The sequence below is a fragment of the Pantherophis guttatus genome, chromosome 2 (assembly GCF_059756535.1).
Source record: "Pantherophis guttatus breed Tessera chromosome 2, ASM5975653v1, whole genome shotgun sequence".
Taxonomy (NCBI): Eukaryota; Metazoa; Chordata; class Lepidosauria; order Squamata; family Colubridae; genus Pantherophis; species Pantherophis guttatus.
The window spans coordinates 89,551,233-89,568,900 of record NC_142064.1 but is presented as its reverse complement, the minus strand read 5'-3'; the positions used below and the strand labels follow the sequence as shown (position 1 = coordinate 89,568,900).

At 44.1% G+C, this 17,668-nt stretch overlaps 1 protein-coding gene across 1 annotated transcript; it reads left to right on the top strand.

Moving 5' to 3' along the window:
- The first annotated feature begins 410 nt into the window (after positions 1-410).
- Positions 411-8,830, top strand: LOC148115185 (uncharacterized). The gene is made up of 11 exons (XM_087886370.1): positions 411-647; positions 857-944; positions 1,095-1,168; positions 1,300-1,363; positions 1,464-1,519; positions 1,733-1,796; positions 1,897-1,959; positions 2,119-2,253; positions 2,431-2,526; positions 2,832-2,900; positions 3,263-8,830. The coding sequence occupies exons 3-9, from the start codon at positions 1,101-1,103 to the stop codon at positions 2,518-2,520; spliced, it is 540 nt and encodes a 179-aa protein (XP_087742496.1). The 5' UTR covers positions 411-647; positions 857-944; positions 1,095-1,100; the 3' UTR covers positions 2,521-2,526; positions 2,832-2,900; positions 3,263-8,830.
- The last annotated feature ends 8,838 nt before the right edge of the window (positions 8,831-17,668 follow it).

The following is a 17,668-nucleotide window of genomic DNA, read 5'->3' as shown; positions in this document are numbered from 1 at the left end:
TTTTGTTTATATGTTGTATAAATGTTTGTTGTGTTTATGTCATGTTATTTTTTTTAATATTTATACTCTAATAAAAATTTAATTTAAAAAAAAAAAGATTGGGCAATCATTTATCTGAGATGGCCAAGTCCCTTGAGTAGGGACTTGGACTAAAAGTCGCTTCCTCCCTAGGAGGCCATGATTCCCTCTGTGCTTTGTGCCACAATGATGGGGCTTCTCTGTTGTTCGTGAACAGACAACTTCCCACAGGAAACCCAGAGGCCAAAGGCTACCGAGGGAGTCAGCCACCGGCCACTCCTAGATCCAGCTGAGCTGCCATCCTTGGGTAGGTATAAAAAATGGCTATTGTTTACCTGGTTGCCGAGGGAACGAGTTGCCCTGAAAAACCAGTAGCCACTGCACAGCTGCTCATTCTCCCTTCGTGCAGTGATAGGACGAGCACCTAGTTGGTCATGGCTGTGAGAAGGCTTTTCAGGGTAAGTGTGGACATCTCAGCTGCCAAGAAACTGGCAGCGGGGGAGCAAATCAACTCTTCTGACTGACATGTGTCTATTTCTCTTCTCTTAACAGAACATCTGGAAAAGGTGTTCGCACCTTTTCTGTTGCCTGAAGAGCAACATTGAAGACCTTCCTGTGCCTCCTGACAGGTACCACCCTCTTCTCCTTAAACCCTGGCTATGGTGGGGCAACCTTGATGGCCTGCAGAGTCTGTAAGAGGCTCTCCCCAAAATGGCTTCCTGTCTAGAAGGGGCTTCAGGGGCCAAAAGATGGGCAGGCTGACTGGCTAGGTTGAGAAAGGAGAGGGTCAGCTAGATGAATGTTCGTTGACATGGCACCTTCTTCTTCTTTTGGTCAGCACCGAAGAGGCACAGGAACCGGATGACCAGCAGGGAGAATGGGAGACACATCATGTGTCTGATGGAGACGTCTCTTCCTTGCCTGGGGTAAGGATGCTTCTGCAACATGGGCAGTGGGGGTTCATACTTCAAAACTGGGTGGGGGAAGGGAAGAACTTGGGGGGAACCTGGCCAGCCTAGGAAACTGAAGAAGATCCCCTTGTTTCATACCTTCAATGAAACCATTGTTACTTGCAGGTTGTGATGGGTGGTCCTGCTACCGCCCGGAGTCCCAGGAAGGAAGATGTCCGGCCAGCTCTCATTTCCAGGAGGTTAGTGTTCTCAGCTGAGGGATTCTGAGGAGAAGGGCTAGAAGAAAGGTTTGCAGAGGGGAGGCATCTCTACCCTCTGCCTGCACTTTTACTAAAAGAAGAAGGACTCAAGCCCTTCGTTCTCTCCCCAGAAATGAGAGGATGCCGAAGTGGACACCGCGGCTGACTACAATTTGGGAGACCTGCACTGAGTCGGTAAGGCCAGAGTAGCTCCTCCCTATGGTAATGGCAGAGGCTCTGTCTCTGTGCATTTGTTAACATGCCAATAGACGGAATATTTGCCTTCTTATTTCAGGATCCATCGGACGTGGAGGAGGGAGGTGCAGGAGGAGACAGTGCCTGTCTTTCAGGGTAGGTAACACTTTGGAGGGTGAAACTTTAGCAGAAGGGAGGCATCTTTGCCTCTGCTTCTGCTAAAGGAAGAAGGACTCAGGGCAATTTCACCGGCAGGCCAAGCCCCTTGGCAGGCCACCTGCAAGGGTTCTTACAGCTTCCACATGACCACTCTTGCAAAAGGGCCCATGGCTACTTTTGATCTTTGGCCCCTTTGTTTTCTCCCCACAGAGAGGAAAGGCAAGAGCACTGGAGGCCGCGGCTGTCCACCAGTTTGGAGACCTGCACTGAGTTGGTAAGGCCTGGACACATCCTGCCCACGTGAAAAGAAGAAGCCCTGTCTCTGTGGATTTCTTGATATCCCAACAGACGGCATCTTTGGCTTTTTATTTCAGGAACCACAAGACCAACCAGTGCAGGGGGAGATCTCTCCTGACCTGGAGAAAACATCTTCAGAGGTAAGAAAATGTTGGCTATGGGAAGTGGGAGAAATTGGGCTATACATCCTTCTAAGCTTAAGGCTTGGAAAGGCTCTCTTGCTGTTGGCCCATAGGGCCATAGGAATCTTATTGGGACACAGAAAGTTGAGGATTTAGCAACCCTGGTATCATTTGCAGGATTCGCTGACAGTCCTGGCGGGCTCCAGGACCAGCAGCCTCTGGGATTTGGACCTCGACTCCCTTGCTGACCTTCTGGAGGAGGAATCTGAGGATAGCTGGGACCAGGATGCGGAGGCTTCTTCCAGTCCATGGGTAAGAAAGACAAAGGCTTTTCGGTTGGGGTGGTCTGGTGGGATCGGTCCCTTTGCCACAAAGTAGCAGGGACTGGTGTCCTAAATGGGAAATGTAATCCCCATTCAATAGGCCCTCTTTTAGAAATCCTGATTTTTTTTTCTCTGATGGCTAAAGAGGAATGACTGTCGTTCACAGGATTCTCCAGAGGAGGGGGAAGACACCCTGGAGGATCTCAGCAGCCTGGAAGAGGACATCCTGGACTCCCTGGACCGCCTTCTTCAATGAGAAGAGGTATCTATTTTACCTTCCTCACGGGTCAATGCCTTGCCTGGCGAAGCTCAATGAAGCAATGAGCTATGCTGTGCCGGGCCATTTAGGTCAGACAGGTCATAGTCGAGGGTGCTGACACAACATGGTCCACTGGAGAAGGAAATGGCAACCCTCTCCAGTCTCCTTAGTAAGAAAACCCCAGGAAAAGTATGAAAGGGCTACCATGCTAGAAGATGAGCCCCTCAGATCGGAAGAGCGGAGGGCAATTACAAGTAGCTCCAAAAGAGCAAAGTGGTCCTAATAATAGCCTTTGATTCCTCCCCCAGATGCTTCCTCAGATTCGTCTCCAGAGGTCAGCTTGGAGGAGGAGGAACCAGCCCCAGCCACCTCAGGAGGTGAGTTGGTCAATGGCTCTGAGTAGCCTGCTGAGAATGATTTGGCTGAAACAACAGCTGCAGCAGGGCAGCCCTGAGATTTCAGGTGGGGAAAGCACCCAGCTGGTTAGTGAGGAGGAGGAGGAACTGTCTTCTGCACCTGAACCAGGAACACTTAGGGCAGAGAAAAGGCAGGAGCAGCAAAGGTCAGCCCGATTACTTGCGAGGCGCCAGTCTCGCCATTCTTGATGGGATGCACCCGAAGCTGGCTACTTAGCGCAGCAGACAGACAGCGGTGATGCTGGGAACGTGTTCATGAGCAGGGGGTTGGACAAGAAGACTTTCAAGGTCCCTTCCAACTCTGTTATTCTGTCTGCCTCTAGGACGGCTTCAGCAACGGAGGGTATTGTTGTGGTCCGCCACCAACCTGTGGAGCTGGCAGCCGAGTCGGACAGTGAGGAGGCGGAGGAAGAACACGGGCCAGTCCTGGAGGCTGGGGAAGGCCCGGATGAGGGCTCTGCGTCGGAGGCAGAGATGGGGCGAGGACCATCTGGGAGTGATGTGCAGACTCTGGCCGGGTGCTTCTGTCTGGGCCTATTACGGCCACCACTCAACCCTTGCACATGACCATCGGGTCTCATGAGGACCCTATTCAGTTTTATTTTACCTCCGGCCTGCATTTTCTCGTGGTTTTGGGCTTGGCTTGGCTCAGGAAACCAGACCCGCAGATCTATTGTTCCCAGAACTTCATCTCTTTTCCGAGCCTGCAATGTGTGGATCACACCCACCACGACTGCCCCATTAATTTGATTCTGGATGCTCCACTCCCATTGGGGCGTTTGTATTCGATGTCGGACCCTGAGTTGGTTGTGTTACGGGACTTTGTGGACAAAAATCTTGCTCAGGATTTTATCTGGCCCTCGTCGCCATTGTCTGCCCCGGTCCTGTTCGTGAAAAAGAATACTGGAGGCTTCCGGCTTTGTTGTAACTCCCGCAAGCTAAACGCCATCATAGCGCGCACCCAGTATCCTCTGCCCCTTATTCCTGAACTCTTGGAACTACTTCTGGAGGCTACTGTCTTCACTAAATTGGACTTGCGAGGAACTTATAATCTTCTTCGGATCCGTCCCAAGGATGAATGGAAGACGGCGTTTGGCACTCCTTAAGGACATTTTGAGTATACTGTACGGTCATGCCGTTTGGGCTGACCAATGCTCCTGCCATCTTCCAACATTTCATGAATGACATTTTTAGGGACCTCTTGGACAAGTTTGTCGTAATTTATTTAGACAACATTCTCATCTATTCTCCTTCCCAGGAGACCCACCAACAGCACCTCCGCCTGCTCCTGCAACATCTTCGGGAGCATCATCTGTATGCTAAACTGGAGAAATGCCAGTTTTTCCAGTCCACCATTGAGCTCCTGGGGCATTGAATCTCTCCCGAGGGCATTGCCATGGAGCCGAGCAAGGTGGAGTCTTTGCGTAGTTGGCAACCTCCTTGGTGACTGAAGGACCACTGTCTAGTGCCTCCTTGGGTTCGCCAACTACTATCGGACCTTTATCCCAAGCTTTGCTGCCAGGATCATGCCTCTCACTCGGCTTCTGCAGAAAAAGTCCCGTTTCGGTAGGGTACCCCCGAGCAACAGGCATTCCAGGCCTTGAAACAGGCCTTCATGAAGGAGCCTATCTTGAAGCATCTTGACCCCCACCATTTGTTTGTGGTAGAAGCAGATGCATCGGGTGTTGCTGTTGCTGCGGTGTTGCTACAGGCTCGCGCATCTGGCGGTACCCTCTTCCCTTGTGCATAGTTACTACAGACCGCCCAGAAACTGAACCAATGGTAGATTCAGTGGTCCCTCTTCTTTGCAAGGTTCAATTTCAGCATTACGTACATCCTTAGTGGTTGCAACCAAAGGGCGGATGCGCTCTCGCGGAAACAGGAGTATTTCCACATCGAAGACCCGCTTCTGCTCCAGACAGTGTTGCCTGTAGAGTCTTTCTCCATGGTTTAGGAACCAGTTGATTTACGGGCTCAGATACAGGAAGCTCAGCGGCATGATGCTTACGTGGAGCAACGGAAGAAAGAGGTAGGGCCCGCCTCTCCATGGACGTTTCATGAGGAACTCTTGCGGTACCGAGACAGGCTCTAGCTGCTGGTGGGGCCGCTCTGGGGACTTATCTTGCCGCAGTGCCATGATAATCCTGCAGCGGGGCACTTTGGCCTCTTTAAGACACTGAATCTAGTTTCTTGCACTTTTGGTGGCCCCGATTGAGACACGATGTCCAGGCTTATGTCACGTCTTGTGTTCACTGCCGACAGGCCAGGTCGGCAATGGGAGCCCCTTCAGGCCTGTTCCAGCCATTGCCACAGTGCCACATGAGAGAAAAGAACCACCCGAGTATGAGGTTGCCAGCATTCAGGACTCCTGGTGGGTAAAAGGACGGTTCAAGTATCTAATTGAGTGGAAGGGATATGGACTGGAGGACTTTACTTGGGAGAATGCGACGTCTGTGCATGCACCTATCTTGGTGAAAGCAGTCCATGACCTCTTCCAGTCACAGCTGCATCTGGATCGTCAGACCTGGGGGAATGGCCCTGCGGTGAGCGATAGTGTTGTGGTCCGCCAGCAGCCTGCGGAACTGGCAGCGGAGTTGGACAGTGAGGAGGCTGAGGAAGAACATGGGCCAGTCCTGGAGGCTGGGGAAGGCCCAGATGAGGGCTCTGCGTCAGAGGCAGAGCTGGGGCCATGGCCATCTGGGAGTGATGTGCGGACTCCGGAGCCTCCAGAGCAGTGGTTCTCAACCTTCTTAATGCCGTGACCCTTTCATACAGTTCCTCATGTTGTGGTGACCCCCAACCAGGGGTGGGTTCTAAAATTTTTTACTACCGGTTCTGTGGGTGTGGCTTATTTTGTGGGCATGGCTTGGAGGTCATGTGACTGGGTGGGCGTGGCTAGCTGGTCATGTGACCGGGTGGCCATTGCTATGTGTATAGGGACTACTCAGAGGGCTGAAAAAAGTCATTTCTGACAGGTCCTTGCACTTTTGACTGGTCCTCACACTTATGACCATCCTCACATTTATGCCCATGCAGCATTCTTAACAACCATGTCACTCATTTCACAACTGCTTCTCTTCACCATGGTGACAAAAAGTGTAAAATATGAGAATAGTCGTAAATTCGAGGACTGGTCAAAAGTGCGAGGACCAGTCAAAAATAACTTTTTCAGACCTCTGAGTAGTCCATGTGCACTAAAGGACTACCCAGAGGGCTGAAAAAAGTGATTTCTGACAGGTCCTTGCACTTTTGACCAGACTTCGCACTTATGACTGGTCATCATTTATGCCCATTGTAGCATTCTTAACAACCATGTCACTCATTTCACAACTGCTTCTCTTCACCATGATGACAAGATAGGGCAAAAACATAAAATGTGAGGACAGTCGTAAGTTCGAAAACTGGTCAAAAGTGTGAGGACCAGTCAAAAATAACTTTTTCAGCCCTCTGAGTAGTCCATGTGCACAAAAGGACTACCCACAGGGCTGAAAAAAGTGATTTCTGACAGGTCCTCGCACTTTTGACCGGACTTCGCACTTATGACTGGTCATCATTTATGCCCATTGTAGCATTCTTAACAACTATGTCACTCATTTCACAACTGCTTCTCTTCACCCTGGTGACAAGATAGGGCAAAAGCATAAAATGTGAGGACAGTCGTAAGTTCGAAAACTGGTCAAAAGTGTGAGGACCAGTCAAAAATAACTTTTTCAGCCCTCTGAGTAGTCCATGTGCACAAAAGGACTACCCAGAGGGCTGAAAAAAGTGATTTCTGACAGGTCCTCGCACTTTTGACCGGACTTCGCAGTTATGACTGGTCATCATTTATGCCCATTGTAGCATTCTTAACAACCATGTCACTCATTTCACAACTGCTTCTCTTCACCATGATGACAAGATAGGGCAAAAATGTAAAATGTGAGGACAGGCGTAAGTTCGAGGACTGGTCAAAAGTGCGAGGAGCAGTCAAAAATAACTTTTTCAGCCCTCTGAATAGTCCATATGCATAAAAGGATACAGCAATAGAGAGGAATGAAGGAAGGGAAGGGAAATTAGAGTAGGAGTGAGGGTAAGAGAGGGAGGAAGAGAGGAGAGGAAGGAGAAAGGAAGAGGAAGTAGGGAGGAGAAGAAGGGGGGAAGAGAAAGTAAGAAGGAAAGAAAAGAGAGAGGTGGTAGGTTTGAGGAGAAAGATTGCTGTACAATAAAAAAGATGAAAGGGAAGAAAACCAACCCCAAACAAATATAAAGATATTAAGATAAAGAATGAATTGTTAAACTTTAAAGAATAAAAGAGAACAAATATGAATAAATAGCAATAATTAGAAACACACATACAAACATACAATGTATTTTCTTTGAACAGAGTATTTGGCCGGTGTTTAGTGTTTAGTCATTTCAATTAAATTTACAATTTCTCTATTTCCTTTTTGCCATATTTATTCCTCATCTCTAATCTTAACCAAATTCAGTTTTTCCCTTCTATTCTATATTATACCCCTTCGCGTTGTCATCTATTTTTATATCCATCCTCACATTGGTTAATTATGTAATTATGTAATACAGTTGTTTAATACAAATTCAACATTTTAATATAAATCAATTAGTTATATAACTATCTTTTTTGTATATTAATCAATATGAACATGTATATTCCAATTATTTCCATGCAATCCAATTTCTTACAAATCAATTAATTATATTTACCAATAATAATAAACCCAATAATTTCCCCCATATATTCCTCCAAACCACAACTTAACCATTTCTGCTTTCAACACAATATGCAATTAATAGTATCTCAATTATTACAATTCCCTAGTTAAATAGAGCTTTTTTTCTTTTGTGTTTTAAAATCTTGAACCTCCTCTTTTGCCCTAAATTTCCCATTGTTTGCAGTTTTGCACCTACCTTTTTTGGTGAGGAAAAAGAAAAAGAAATCTCTCTCTGCCTCATTTTGTCACGTTGCAGCAAAGACCCTGCTTTAATTTCAGTTTCGCTTTTTCAGCATAGCTAGGGGAAAAATAATATGCTCCAGCAATTTACCTCTTTGCAGCTAGCTAGCAACAGAGCCCTCCGCAAAACAGCTGAGAGCAAATCAGCTGAGAGTCGGGAGGCTGATCAAATCAACTTATGGTAATTAACCTATGCTGAAGCTGAAAGGGGCTGTTTTTTCTATTTTTGCAGGCACTGGTCTACTCATTTGTTTTCTTTTAACACTGATCAGCTGTAGGACGGCCCTTTGAAGCCCCGCAGCAAGAATTTAAACAGTTTTTTTTCCCTCTAGCCATTAGCTGGGAATCAGGAGGCAGCAATAGATTGGGAGTGGGCGGGGTAAGCGACCGGCGACCGGCGATCCAACAGAGGCAGAGGGTGAGGGTGAGTGAAGGCGTGGGGGGACCGAGAGAAGGCTTTGGTGACCCCTGTGAAATGGCCGTTCGACCCCCAAAGGGGTCACGAACCCCAGGTTGAGAACCGCTGCTCCAGAGGCTGACAGCAGAGAGGCAGAGGAAGAAGAAAAGCCGTTCCTAGTGCATGCATGAGAAGAGCTGCAAGAAGGCACGAGCAGCTAAAGCAAAAAGGATGACTCGGGAGTAGGGCCAAGAGATGATTGGCCTCTCCCATAAGGCTTAAAAGACCAGCAACGGCTCTTAGGCTCTTTGTCAAAAAACAACGTTGATAGATTTGTTTCTTGTCTTGCTGCATATATTTCTTGTCGCCATCTTCTGCTTCTGAACTTTTGCCAAGAAAAGCCTTTGGCAGGTTGCCTAATAAGACCAAGGTTGGTGATAAGGCTGAAGAATTGTGTTATGAAGAATTGGTCTTAAATTAGTTTGGACTACCTGAGAATGAGTTAATTCTCATCTGTTCTAATAAAGTCTGTTTGTTTCAAACAGTTTGGGTCTGATAATACTTACTTGGACCTGGGTCACAACAGGTATGGAGATGGAGGGCAGAATCACCCCCACCTAAGAAGCCCTGCATGGAGCTGCTTTCCCCTGGAATGGATGTCTTTTTGTTGTTTTTTCTAGCTATGTTTGTTTTTCACTGCTGTATGAGAGACAGTGTAATAGTACTGTTACCATATGCAATTGGACATGCTATAGGACCGTGATGGCGAACCTATGGCACGCGTGCCACAGGTGGCACATGGAACCATATCTTGGGCATGCGAGCGTGCCCTAGTTTAGCTCCAGCGCACATGCGCGCACTGGCCAGCTGATTTTCAGGCCTTGGGGAAGGCCATTTTCTACTTCCCCAGGTTCCTAGAAAGGCTCTGGAGCCTGGGGAGGTTGAAAAACATCATTTTCTGTTCCAACGGAAGTTGAGAAATGGGACCTCCGGGAGGGTGGGGAAGGCCGTTTTCGCCGTCCTCAGGCTCCTAGAAATCTCTGCAGCCCTGGGAGGGCCCACCATGCCAAAAGAGGGCGGAATACAGGGGGGGTCGTGCACACATGCGTGCGGGTGGGGTGCATTGAAATGTGACTGATGGCACACACATGCGCAACTCCTCCACACTCCCCCCACTTTTGGAACATGATGGCAAAAAGGTTCACCATCACTGCTATAGGATATCTTACTTGAGTAGGGAGCTGGACTAGAAGAGCTCCAAGATCTCTTCCAGCTCTATTCTGGTTGATTGATGGATTGATTGAAGTAGCACAGTTGTTATGAGAAATTGGCTTCTCCATTACTTTTGCTTACCAGAAAGACGCAAAAGCCGATCACATGACCCTGGGAGACTGCAACCCTCATAAAGAGGAGTCAGTTGCCCAGAGGAACAGAAAGAAACATTGAATAGACCAATCTCCAAAACCGAATTTGGAATGGCAATGAAAAAACAAAAAAGTAATAAATCCCCAGGCCCCGATGGATTACCGATAGAACTATATAAAAATAGGATAGAACAGACTGGAGAACTTATGTTAGAAATATTTAATGAAGTATTGCAAGGGACAAAAACACCCAAATCCTGGTCAGAAGCTCTAATTACATTGATTCATAAGGAGGATTCAGATCCACAACTAATACAAAATTACAGACCTATCTCTCTACTGAATTCCGATTATAAATTATTTATGTCAATTATTGCGGATAGACTAAAAGTGATTCTGAACAAACACATACATTTGGACCAAAGTGGTTTTCTCCCAGGACGGCAAATCAAAAATAATACATGGATGATAGTAGATATATTAGAGTATTATGAGGTACATACAGAGAAACAATTTTCACTGGTTTTCCTTGATGCGCAAAAGGCCTTTGACAATTTGAACTGGAACTTCATGACACAATTAATACAGAAATTGGACTATGGACAAAAAGTTGGACAAATGATTGGGAAAATTTATTCAACACAGACCGCAAAGGCATTGGTTAATCAGGATATGCCAAAAGGCTTTGAAATAGCAAAAGGAGTAAGACAAGGCTGCCCACTCTCCCCACTTCTTTTTATTCTACCACTGGAGCCATTTTTAAATAAAATTAGGGAAGATAAGGAAATAAAGGGCCTGAGAATTAAAAGTGAGGAAAACAAAGTCCAGGCATATGCAGACGATATGGTCTTTATAATTGAGGAACCTTTAGAATCTGGCCCCAAACTGATTAGAAAAATAGAAGAATTTGGTGAAGTAACAGGGTTAAAAATTAATAAGAATAAATCGAAATTACTAACTAAAAAGCTTACAAAAAACCAGGAGACAGAATTAGAAAGGATTATGAATATCCAAGCAACAAAAAAAATTAAATATTTGGGAATCTGGTTCACGGCAAGAAGTTCCTCAATTAAAAAAGAAAACTATGATAAATTAACTGAGCAAATTAGGAAAGATTTGGAAAACTGGACAAAGTTGCAGATTTCATGGATGGGAAGAGTGGCAGTAATAAAAATGAATATCTTGCCCAAAATGTTATTCCTCTTCCAGACTATTCCGATAAAAATGGGGAAGAATTTTTTCGACTTATTAAATAGATTGACTACAAAATTTATTTGGCAAGGAAAGAAGCCTAGAATTAGGTTAAAAGTATTACAAGATACCAGAGAGAGCGAGGAGAAGCCGCCCTCCCAGATTGGGAGACCTACTGTCAAACAGCAGGATTAGTTTGGATAAAGGAGTGGATGGAATTGGAAAATAAAAGGCTGCTAACATTAGAAGGACATGATCTAACTATAGGGTGGCACTCATATTTGTGGGGAGGAAAACAAAATATTTATGGATACTTTAGAAGGCACACAATTAGGCATTCTTTACTAATAATTTGGAATAAAATTAAAAAACAGCATTATATACAAATCCCGTCTTGGATTTCCCCAGAGGAAACTTTAACATATCCAAATTTAGTAGACTGGACAAAATTAACTAGGTATAGAGACATAATATCTAAGAGGGGAATATAAAAAACTAGAAACGAATTGGAACTGGACTTAGGAAGAGAAGTGCCATGGTGGACATATCTGCAGATAAACTCAAAGTACACAGAGGATATAAAAAAAAGATTCGATTAGAAGAAACAGAATTAGATAAAATTATACTAGGGAATGATCGAAAACTAATAAGTAGACTATACAAGTTTCTAATTCAGTATAAAATGGAAGAGGTAACGGTGAAAGACACGATGATCAAATGGGCACAAAACTTTAACCATGTGATAGAATTAGAGAAGTGGGAGAGGATGTGGAAAACGAACATGAAACTAACAATTGCGACGGCATACAAGGAAAACCAGATGAAAATGTTTTATAGATGGCACCTCCCACCGGCCAGAATTGCGAAAATGTTCCCTACCAACTCCCCCAAATGTTGGAAGTGCAAGACTGGCTACGGAACATACTATCATCAATGGTGGACCTGTACGATGGCACAAAAATTCTGGAAGAAAATCAAAACTTGGATAGTAGAAATAATTCAGAACCCAATAGAGGGGAAAACCGGAACAATTTCTGTTAGGAATCTCAATAGACAATTATACTAAAGAAATACAGTACCTAATATTGCATATATTGACTGCAGCACGTATTGTATACGCACAATATTGGAAGAAGGAAACACTACCAACGGAAGAGGATTTAATTAAAAAAATTCTAGAATGGGCAGAATTAGATAAATTAACTAAAGAAATCAAAGTATGATAAGGTTTGGAGTAGATGGTATGAATGGTTGAAACATAAGGAAATAAGTTAAATGAATGAAGAAAGGAGGGGGAAAATGTGTGTGATCTTTTGTTAGTAAAGAAGAAATGATATAAAGGAGAAAATGAACGTCAAATAAGTATATACTTACATATTTGTAAATATTGATGTATAGAAAGAGCAGACCGCTGTGTATAGCTGAAAGAAAGGTCATATTTTTCTTTTTTGTGTTACTTTTTGTTGTATGTATATGTTTGATTTTTAATGTGTTTAAAATAAAAAACTTTAAAAAAAAAGATGAATTAGTTGCCAAGCCTCTGAATATAGATCACGTGACCATGGGGATGCTACGATGGTCGTTACATGTGAAAAAAGGTCATAAGTCCATTTTTTCAGTGACTTCAAGAAGATCTGTCCATGGAACATTGTGATGGTAGGCACATAAAGCACAGTAGAACTTCTATCCTGGCATAAACTTTGTATTCTTCCAGAAAAAGGAATTTTACAGACCAGTACTCAGGTTACAGTGTCTCATAGGCTATAATTTCATGCAAGTAATGCTAAGTTGTTGCTACAATACAAACACCAGCATATATAATAAGATAAACAAATGAGACAACTAAAATGGCAGGGAAAGTGCATGTCTTAACCTGGCACGAACATTTGAAAATTTTCTGTATAATTTCTCCTTCCGACGGGATTTTATCTGTTTTCCAATTTTGTGCAAATACAATTCTAGCCGCTGTTATTATATGAATAATCAAATATCTATCTTCTTTACTGTAATTCTCTGGTAAAATTCCCAGTAAGAATATCTCTGGCTTTAACTCTATATGTTGCTGCAACATTCCCTCTAATTATGTTTGTATTTTCACCCCATAATGTTTTGCTTCTTTACACAACCAGGGGGGAAGAAGAGAGGAGTGGGGGAAGGGAAGGGGAAGTAGGAAAGCGAAGGAGAGGAAGAAAGAAGAAAGGAGGAGGAGAAGGAGGAAGGAAGAGAAGGGGAGGAGAAGAAGAAAGGTTGGAATAAAAGTAAAGGGTAAAAGAGCAGCCCCGAAAAAGTAAAAAGTAAAAATTAAAAGCGAAAGTTAAAAAATAAGGTGACTGTACATATAAATGTGTTTATGAGAAATAAAAATAAAAAACTTTTTTAAAAAAATAACTGGCACAAAGAATTTCTATGCATGGCGATTTCAATTCAACTTTAAACAAAATTTTTTACCACAAGTGAATGGTGATGTAGCATACTTTGCTTGGATATTGTCCTCTCAGGAACCTTGTTAATTGGTACATTTTCAATTGAAAAGGAAAAGTTGATTCAAGTTTACTAAGAATTGAGAATATAAGAGTAGCACAAAAGTTCATTCTCTACTTTACTCACAAGAGTTTCTCAGAAACTCAAAATTGTCTCCTCTCTTCTTTGTTCCTCAGTATCACCATCTAAATGTCTATGTCTCTTGTTGTCCATACTGTATTGAATCACTTGGAACAACAGGGGACATATGCGAGACAGTTATTTGTGGATTATAGCTCTGCCTTTAACACCATTTTACCCAGCAGGTTTAAAATGTCCGATTTGGGTATAAATCAGAGGATTTGTTTGTGGATAAGGGATTTTCAGACAGGTGGGCCACAGTCAGTAAGGATGGGATCTCACCATTCCTCTACTCTGATATTAAGCACAGGACCTCTCATGGACTATGAATGCTAACATGCTTGTGAAGAAGTATCCTCCCATTCTTGCATTGTATGGGAGCAGCTCTGTAGCGGACAAAAAAGCTCTACAGGGAATTATTAAAACTGCCCAGAATATCATTGGACTCCAGCTACCAGCCCTGGACGACATCTTCGAATCTCACTGTTTGAGAAAGTTGCATAACATTCTCAGAGACTCTTCCCATCCTGCTTACAATCTTTTTGGACGGTTGCCTTCTGGCAGAAGATACAGAACAATTAAAACTCGGACCCATGTTTTCTGAATAGTTTTGATCCCAGAGCTATAATTGCACTCAACCATGAACTAAAGCAGGGGTCTCCAACCTCGGCTCCTTTAAGTCTGGAGGACTTCAACTCCCAGAATTCCCCAGCCAGCAAAACTGGCTGGGGAATTCTGGGAGTTGAAGTCCTCCAGGCTTAAAGGAGCCAAGGTTGAAGACCCCTGAACTAAAGGACCACCATCAGTGAGCTGTTGGAGAGTATTACTTGGTCCGTTGTGTGGATGTTTGGGTGGTTTAGGGGTGGAGAATTGTGGTGGGTGGGAGTCTGTTTGGGGATTGTTATGTGTGTTGGACCAGGTCTTTGGGTGTTAACTGAATTTCGTTGTATGGGTATACTTTGAATACACGTACAACGGCAATCAAGTTATTTATTTATATATTTATTTAAATGGGAAGGAAGATCCTGTTTAATTCCTCTGTCTGATGGTCAATCAGACTGACCTTCTCTATTAGGAATGATAAGCCCACTGTTGAAATAACGCCCTCCAAAATGTTATTGGCACATGCTCACTATAAAGAGCTTCTATCTAGCTAGGGCAATTCTGAGGCCAATTTATACCTTTTTTTTTCTTTCCCCACTTCCCAACTAAAAGCAATTGGGGGGATTATTTATTATATATTCAAGGAGCACTGATGATGTTTTTCAATAAACATCTTAAACAAAATAACTAACCTGGGTCCTTTTTGGGAATATGCACTTACTTAGGAAAGAAAGGTTCTATATTTACCATATAAAGGTAAAACCCTGAATAGACATTGATCAGAGGCCATAAAAGTCACCTAGAAGCGGAATTTAACAGAATAACAGAGTTGGAAGGGACAAATGGCTGTCCAATCTCTTCTTGAAAACCTCCAAACTGCCTGCTGAGATAGAATCAAGGTCAAGTGGCCTTCCAGGTGTTATTTATTTTCACTCCTTTTCTTTGTCTATCTTAAACAATTCTCACTTTCCCACGCTGCAGTAATCTTCTTCCTCCAGTAGATGGCTCTCCTGCTCCAAGTCCATTAAACAGCGACAACAGCGACAAGTCCATTAAAAACCGACAAGCAGATACTGGCTGGTTTTCATGGAGCTCGCAGACTTCCGCTATTTCCAACTGTTCTCGCGACGACACCAACCAGTTCTGTGCAATAAGAATTTTTGAGCTGCTGCCAGTCTCCACCTAGGAGTTTAAAGGCTTTGCAAAACTCGATGATCCCAGTTCAGTCAAACTTTGAAGCATCAGGAGAAAGTTGTCACCAGGAAGCATCCTGCTTGCTTCTGCCTGCTCCAGGTGACTTTTCCTAGAATAGAATAGAGGTGGAAGGGACCTTGGAGGTCTTCTAGTCCAGTCCCCTGCTGAAACAGGAGAACCTATGCCATCTCAGACAAGTGACTGTCCAGTCTCTTCTAAAAAACCTTCAGTGATGGAGCATCCTCAATTCCTGGAGGCAAGATCTTCCACTGGTTAATTGTCCTCACCATTAGGAAGCTTCTCCTTAATTCCAGATTGCTTCTCCCTTTGATTAGTTTCCAACTATTTCTTGTCCTGCACTCTGGTGCTTTGGAGAATAATTTGAGCCCTTCTTCTTTGTGGCAGCCTCTCAAATGCTGAAATACTGCTATCATGTCACCCCTAATTCTTCTTTTCTTTAGACCAGCCAGACCCAAACCCTGCAACTTCATATGGTTTAGTCTGCAGGCCTTTGATCATCTTAGTTGCTCTTCTCTGAACTTTTTCCAAAAAGGCAGCTGCACTAAATCCCTAAACAGAAAAGCTAGAAGAAAGGCTTGCAGAGGGGAAGCATCTCTACCCTCTGCCTCTGATTCTGCGAAAGGAAAAATGATGCAAGGCAACCCTATTGGCAGGCCCGATGGCAATGCTCTTAAAGCCTCCAACTGTTTGATCTTCAAAAAGGCTGATGGCTAGTATTGATAGTTTGTTCTTCCTTCTCTCCCAAGAAATGTCAAGACAGAGAAGTGGAGGTTGCATCTTTTCCAACTGTGGAGAGGCTTCAACATCTCACCATGCTAATGGCAGAAGCCCTGTCTCTATTGATTTGCTGATATGCCAACAGACAGAATCTTTGTGTTTTTATTTCAGGATCCATTGAAAGAATCCCTTCCGTTAGAGAGCCTGAGAGATGTGGAGAGTCCCTGTCCATCAAGGTAGGTAGCACCTCAGAGGGGGAAGACCCCCTACTGGTTCACAAGGGGCTTTCATTTACATTTATTTCACCTTTTTGCCCTGGACTGAAAACTTGGAAGACAAAGCCGTGGAAGAGGAGCTCTGTCCTAAATGGGGAGAAAACACATTCCTCAGAGGTAAGCAGGTTTTCGCAATGGGGACAACGGAGGCCATGCCATAAATCCTGATGAGGAAGGGGAGAAATTGTGCAATATAGCCTCCTAAGCTTAAGGTTTCCAAAGGCCCTCCTGCTGTTGGCTTTAACTATCTTATTGAAATTCAGGAAGCTTAGGATTTAGCAACCATAGTGTCATTTGCAGGACTCCATGATATTCCTGGTGGGCTCCAGGATCAGCAGCTTGGAGGAAGTAAACTCCCTTGCTGACCTTCTGGATGAGGAGTCAGAGGGAAGCTGGGACCAGGATGCAGTGGCTTCCAAGGCCAGCGTTTCTTCCAGTCCATGGGTAAGAAAGACAAAGTGTTTTCTGTTGGGGAGGGATGGACGCCCTCTGGTCAGTTCTCCTAAACTAGTGAACTGTGCTGGAGTGCAGTGGGTTCTGGAGCCAGTGCAGAGCTGCCCTAGTCTTCTGTTGGGCAGTGAATATGGCAGTACCAACAGCCACAGCTAATTTGGTCATGGCTGTCAGGAGGCTTTTCAAAGTAAGCGTGGCCATCTCAGCAGCCATGAAACTGGCAGTAGGAGAAAAAGTCAAGCAGGAGCCCATGTACCATTTCAGACAAATGGCTGTCCAATCTCTTCTTTAAAACTTCACTGATAGAACAGCCATAAATTCTGCAGACAACCCGTTCCAGTAGTTAATTGTTCTTCCTCTTGGGAAATTTCTCCTTAGTTCTAGGTTGATCCTCTCCTTCATAACTTTCCACCTGTTACAGCCACTTCTCTATGAGAGCCTCTCAGATGTTGGAAGACTGCTATCATGTCACCCATAGTCTTTATCTTTGTTAGATATAGCCAGTTCCTGCAACCCTTCATCATGTTTTAGTCTCCAGCCCCTTAATCATCTTGATTGTTCTTCTCTGCACCCTTTTTATAGTCTCAGCATCTTTGTTGTATTGCAGTGGCCAAAACTGGAGATAATATTCCAAAATATGCTCTTACTAAAGCAATGTAGTATGTATCTTCTTCCATTTCCTGATCTCTACACCTCCCACCCCAGGCATTAAAATGTGGCTTTTTCCCCTCCTCTTGGGACAGGATGTTTCCCAGTGCATGTGTATATGTGAGCTTCCTCTGGTGTGATCCGTTTTTTGGTTGTTAATGATGCCGATAATATTTCAATGATTAATTTTAATTATTGCTTACTGCCCAAAGTCATATGTCATATGGGTGGCTATATACATTGAAATAAATAAAGTTGTATTGATCATCTAGTGATAACTTCCAAGTTGTCAGCATTTTTCAAGTTTCCCATA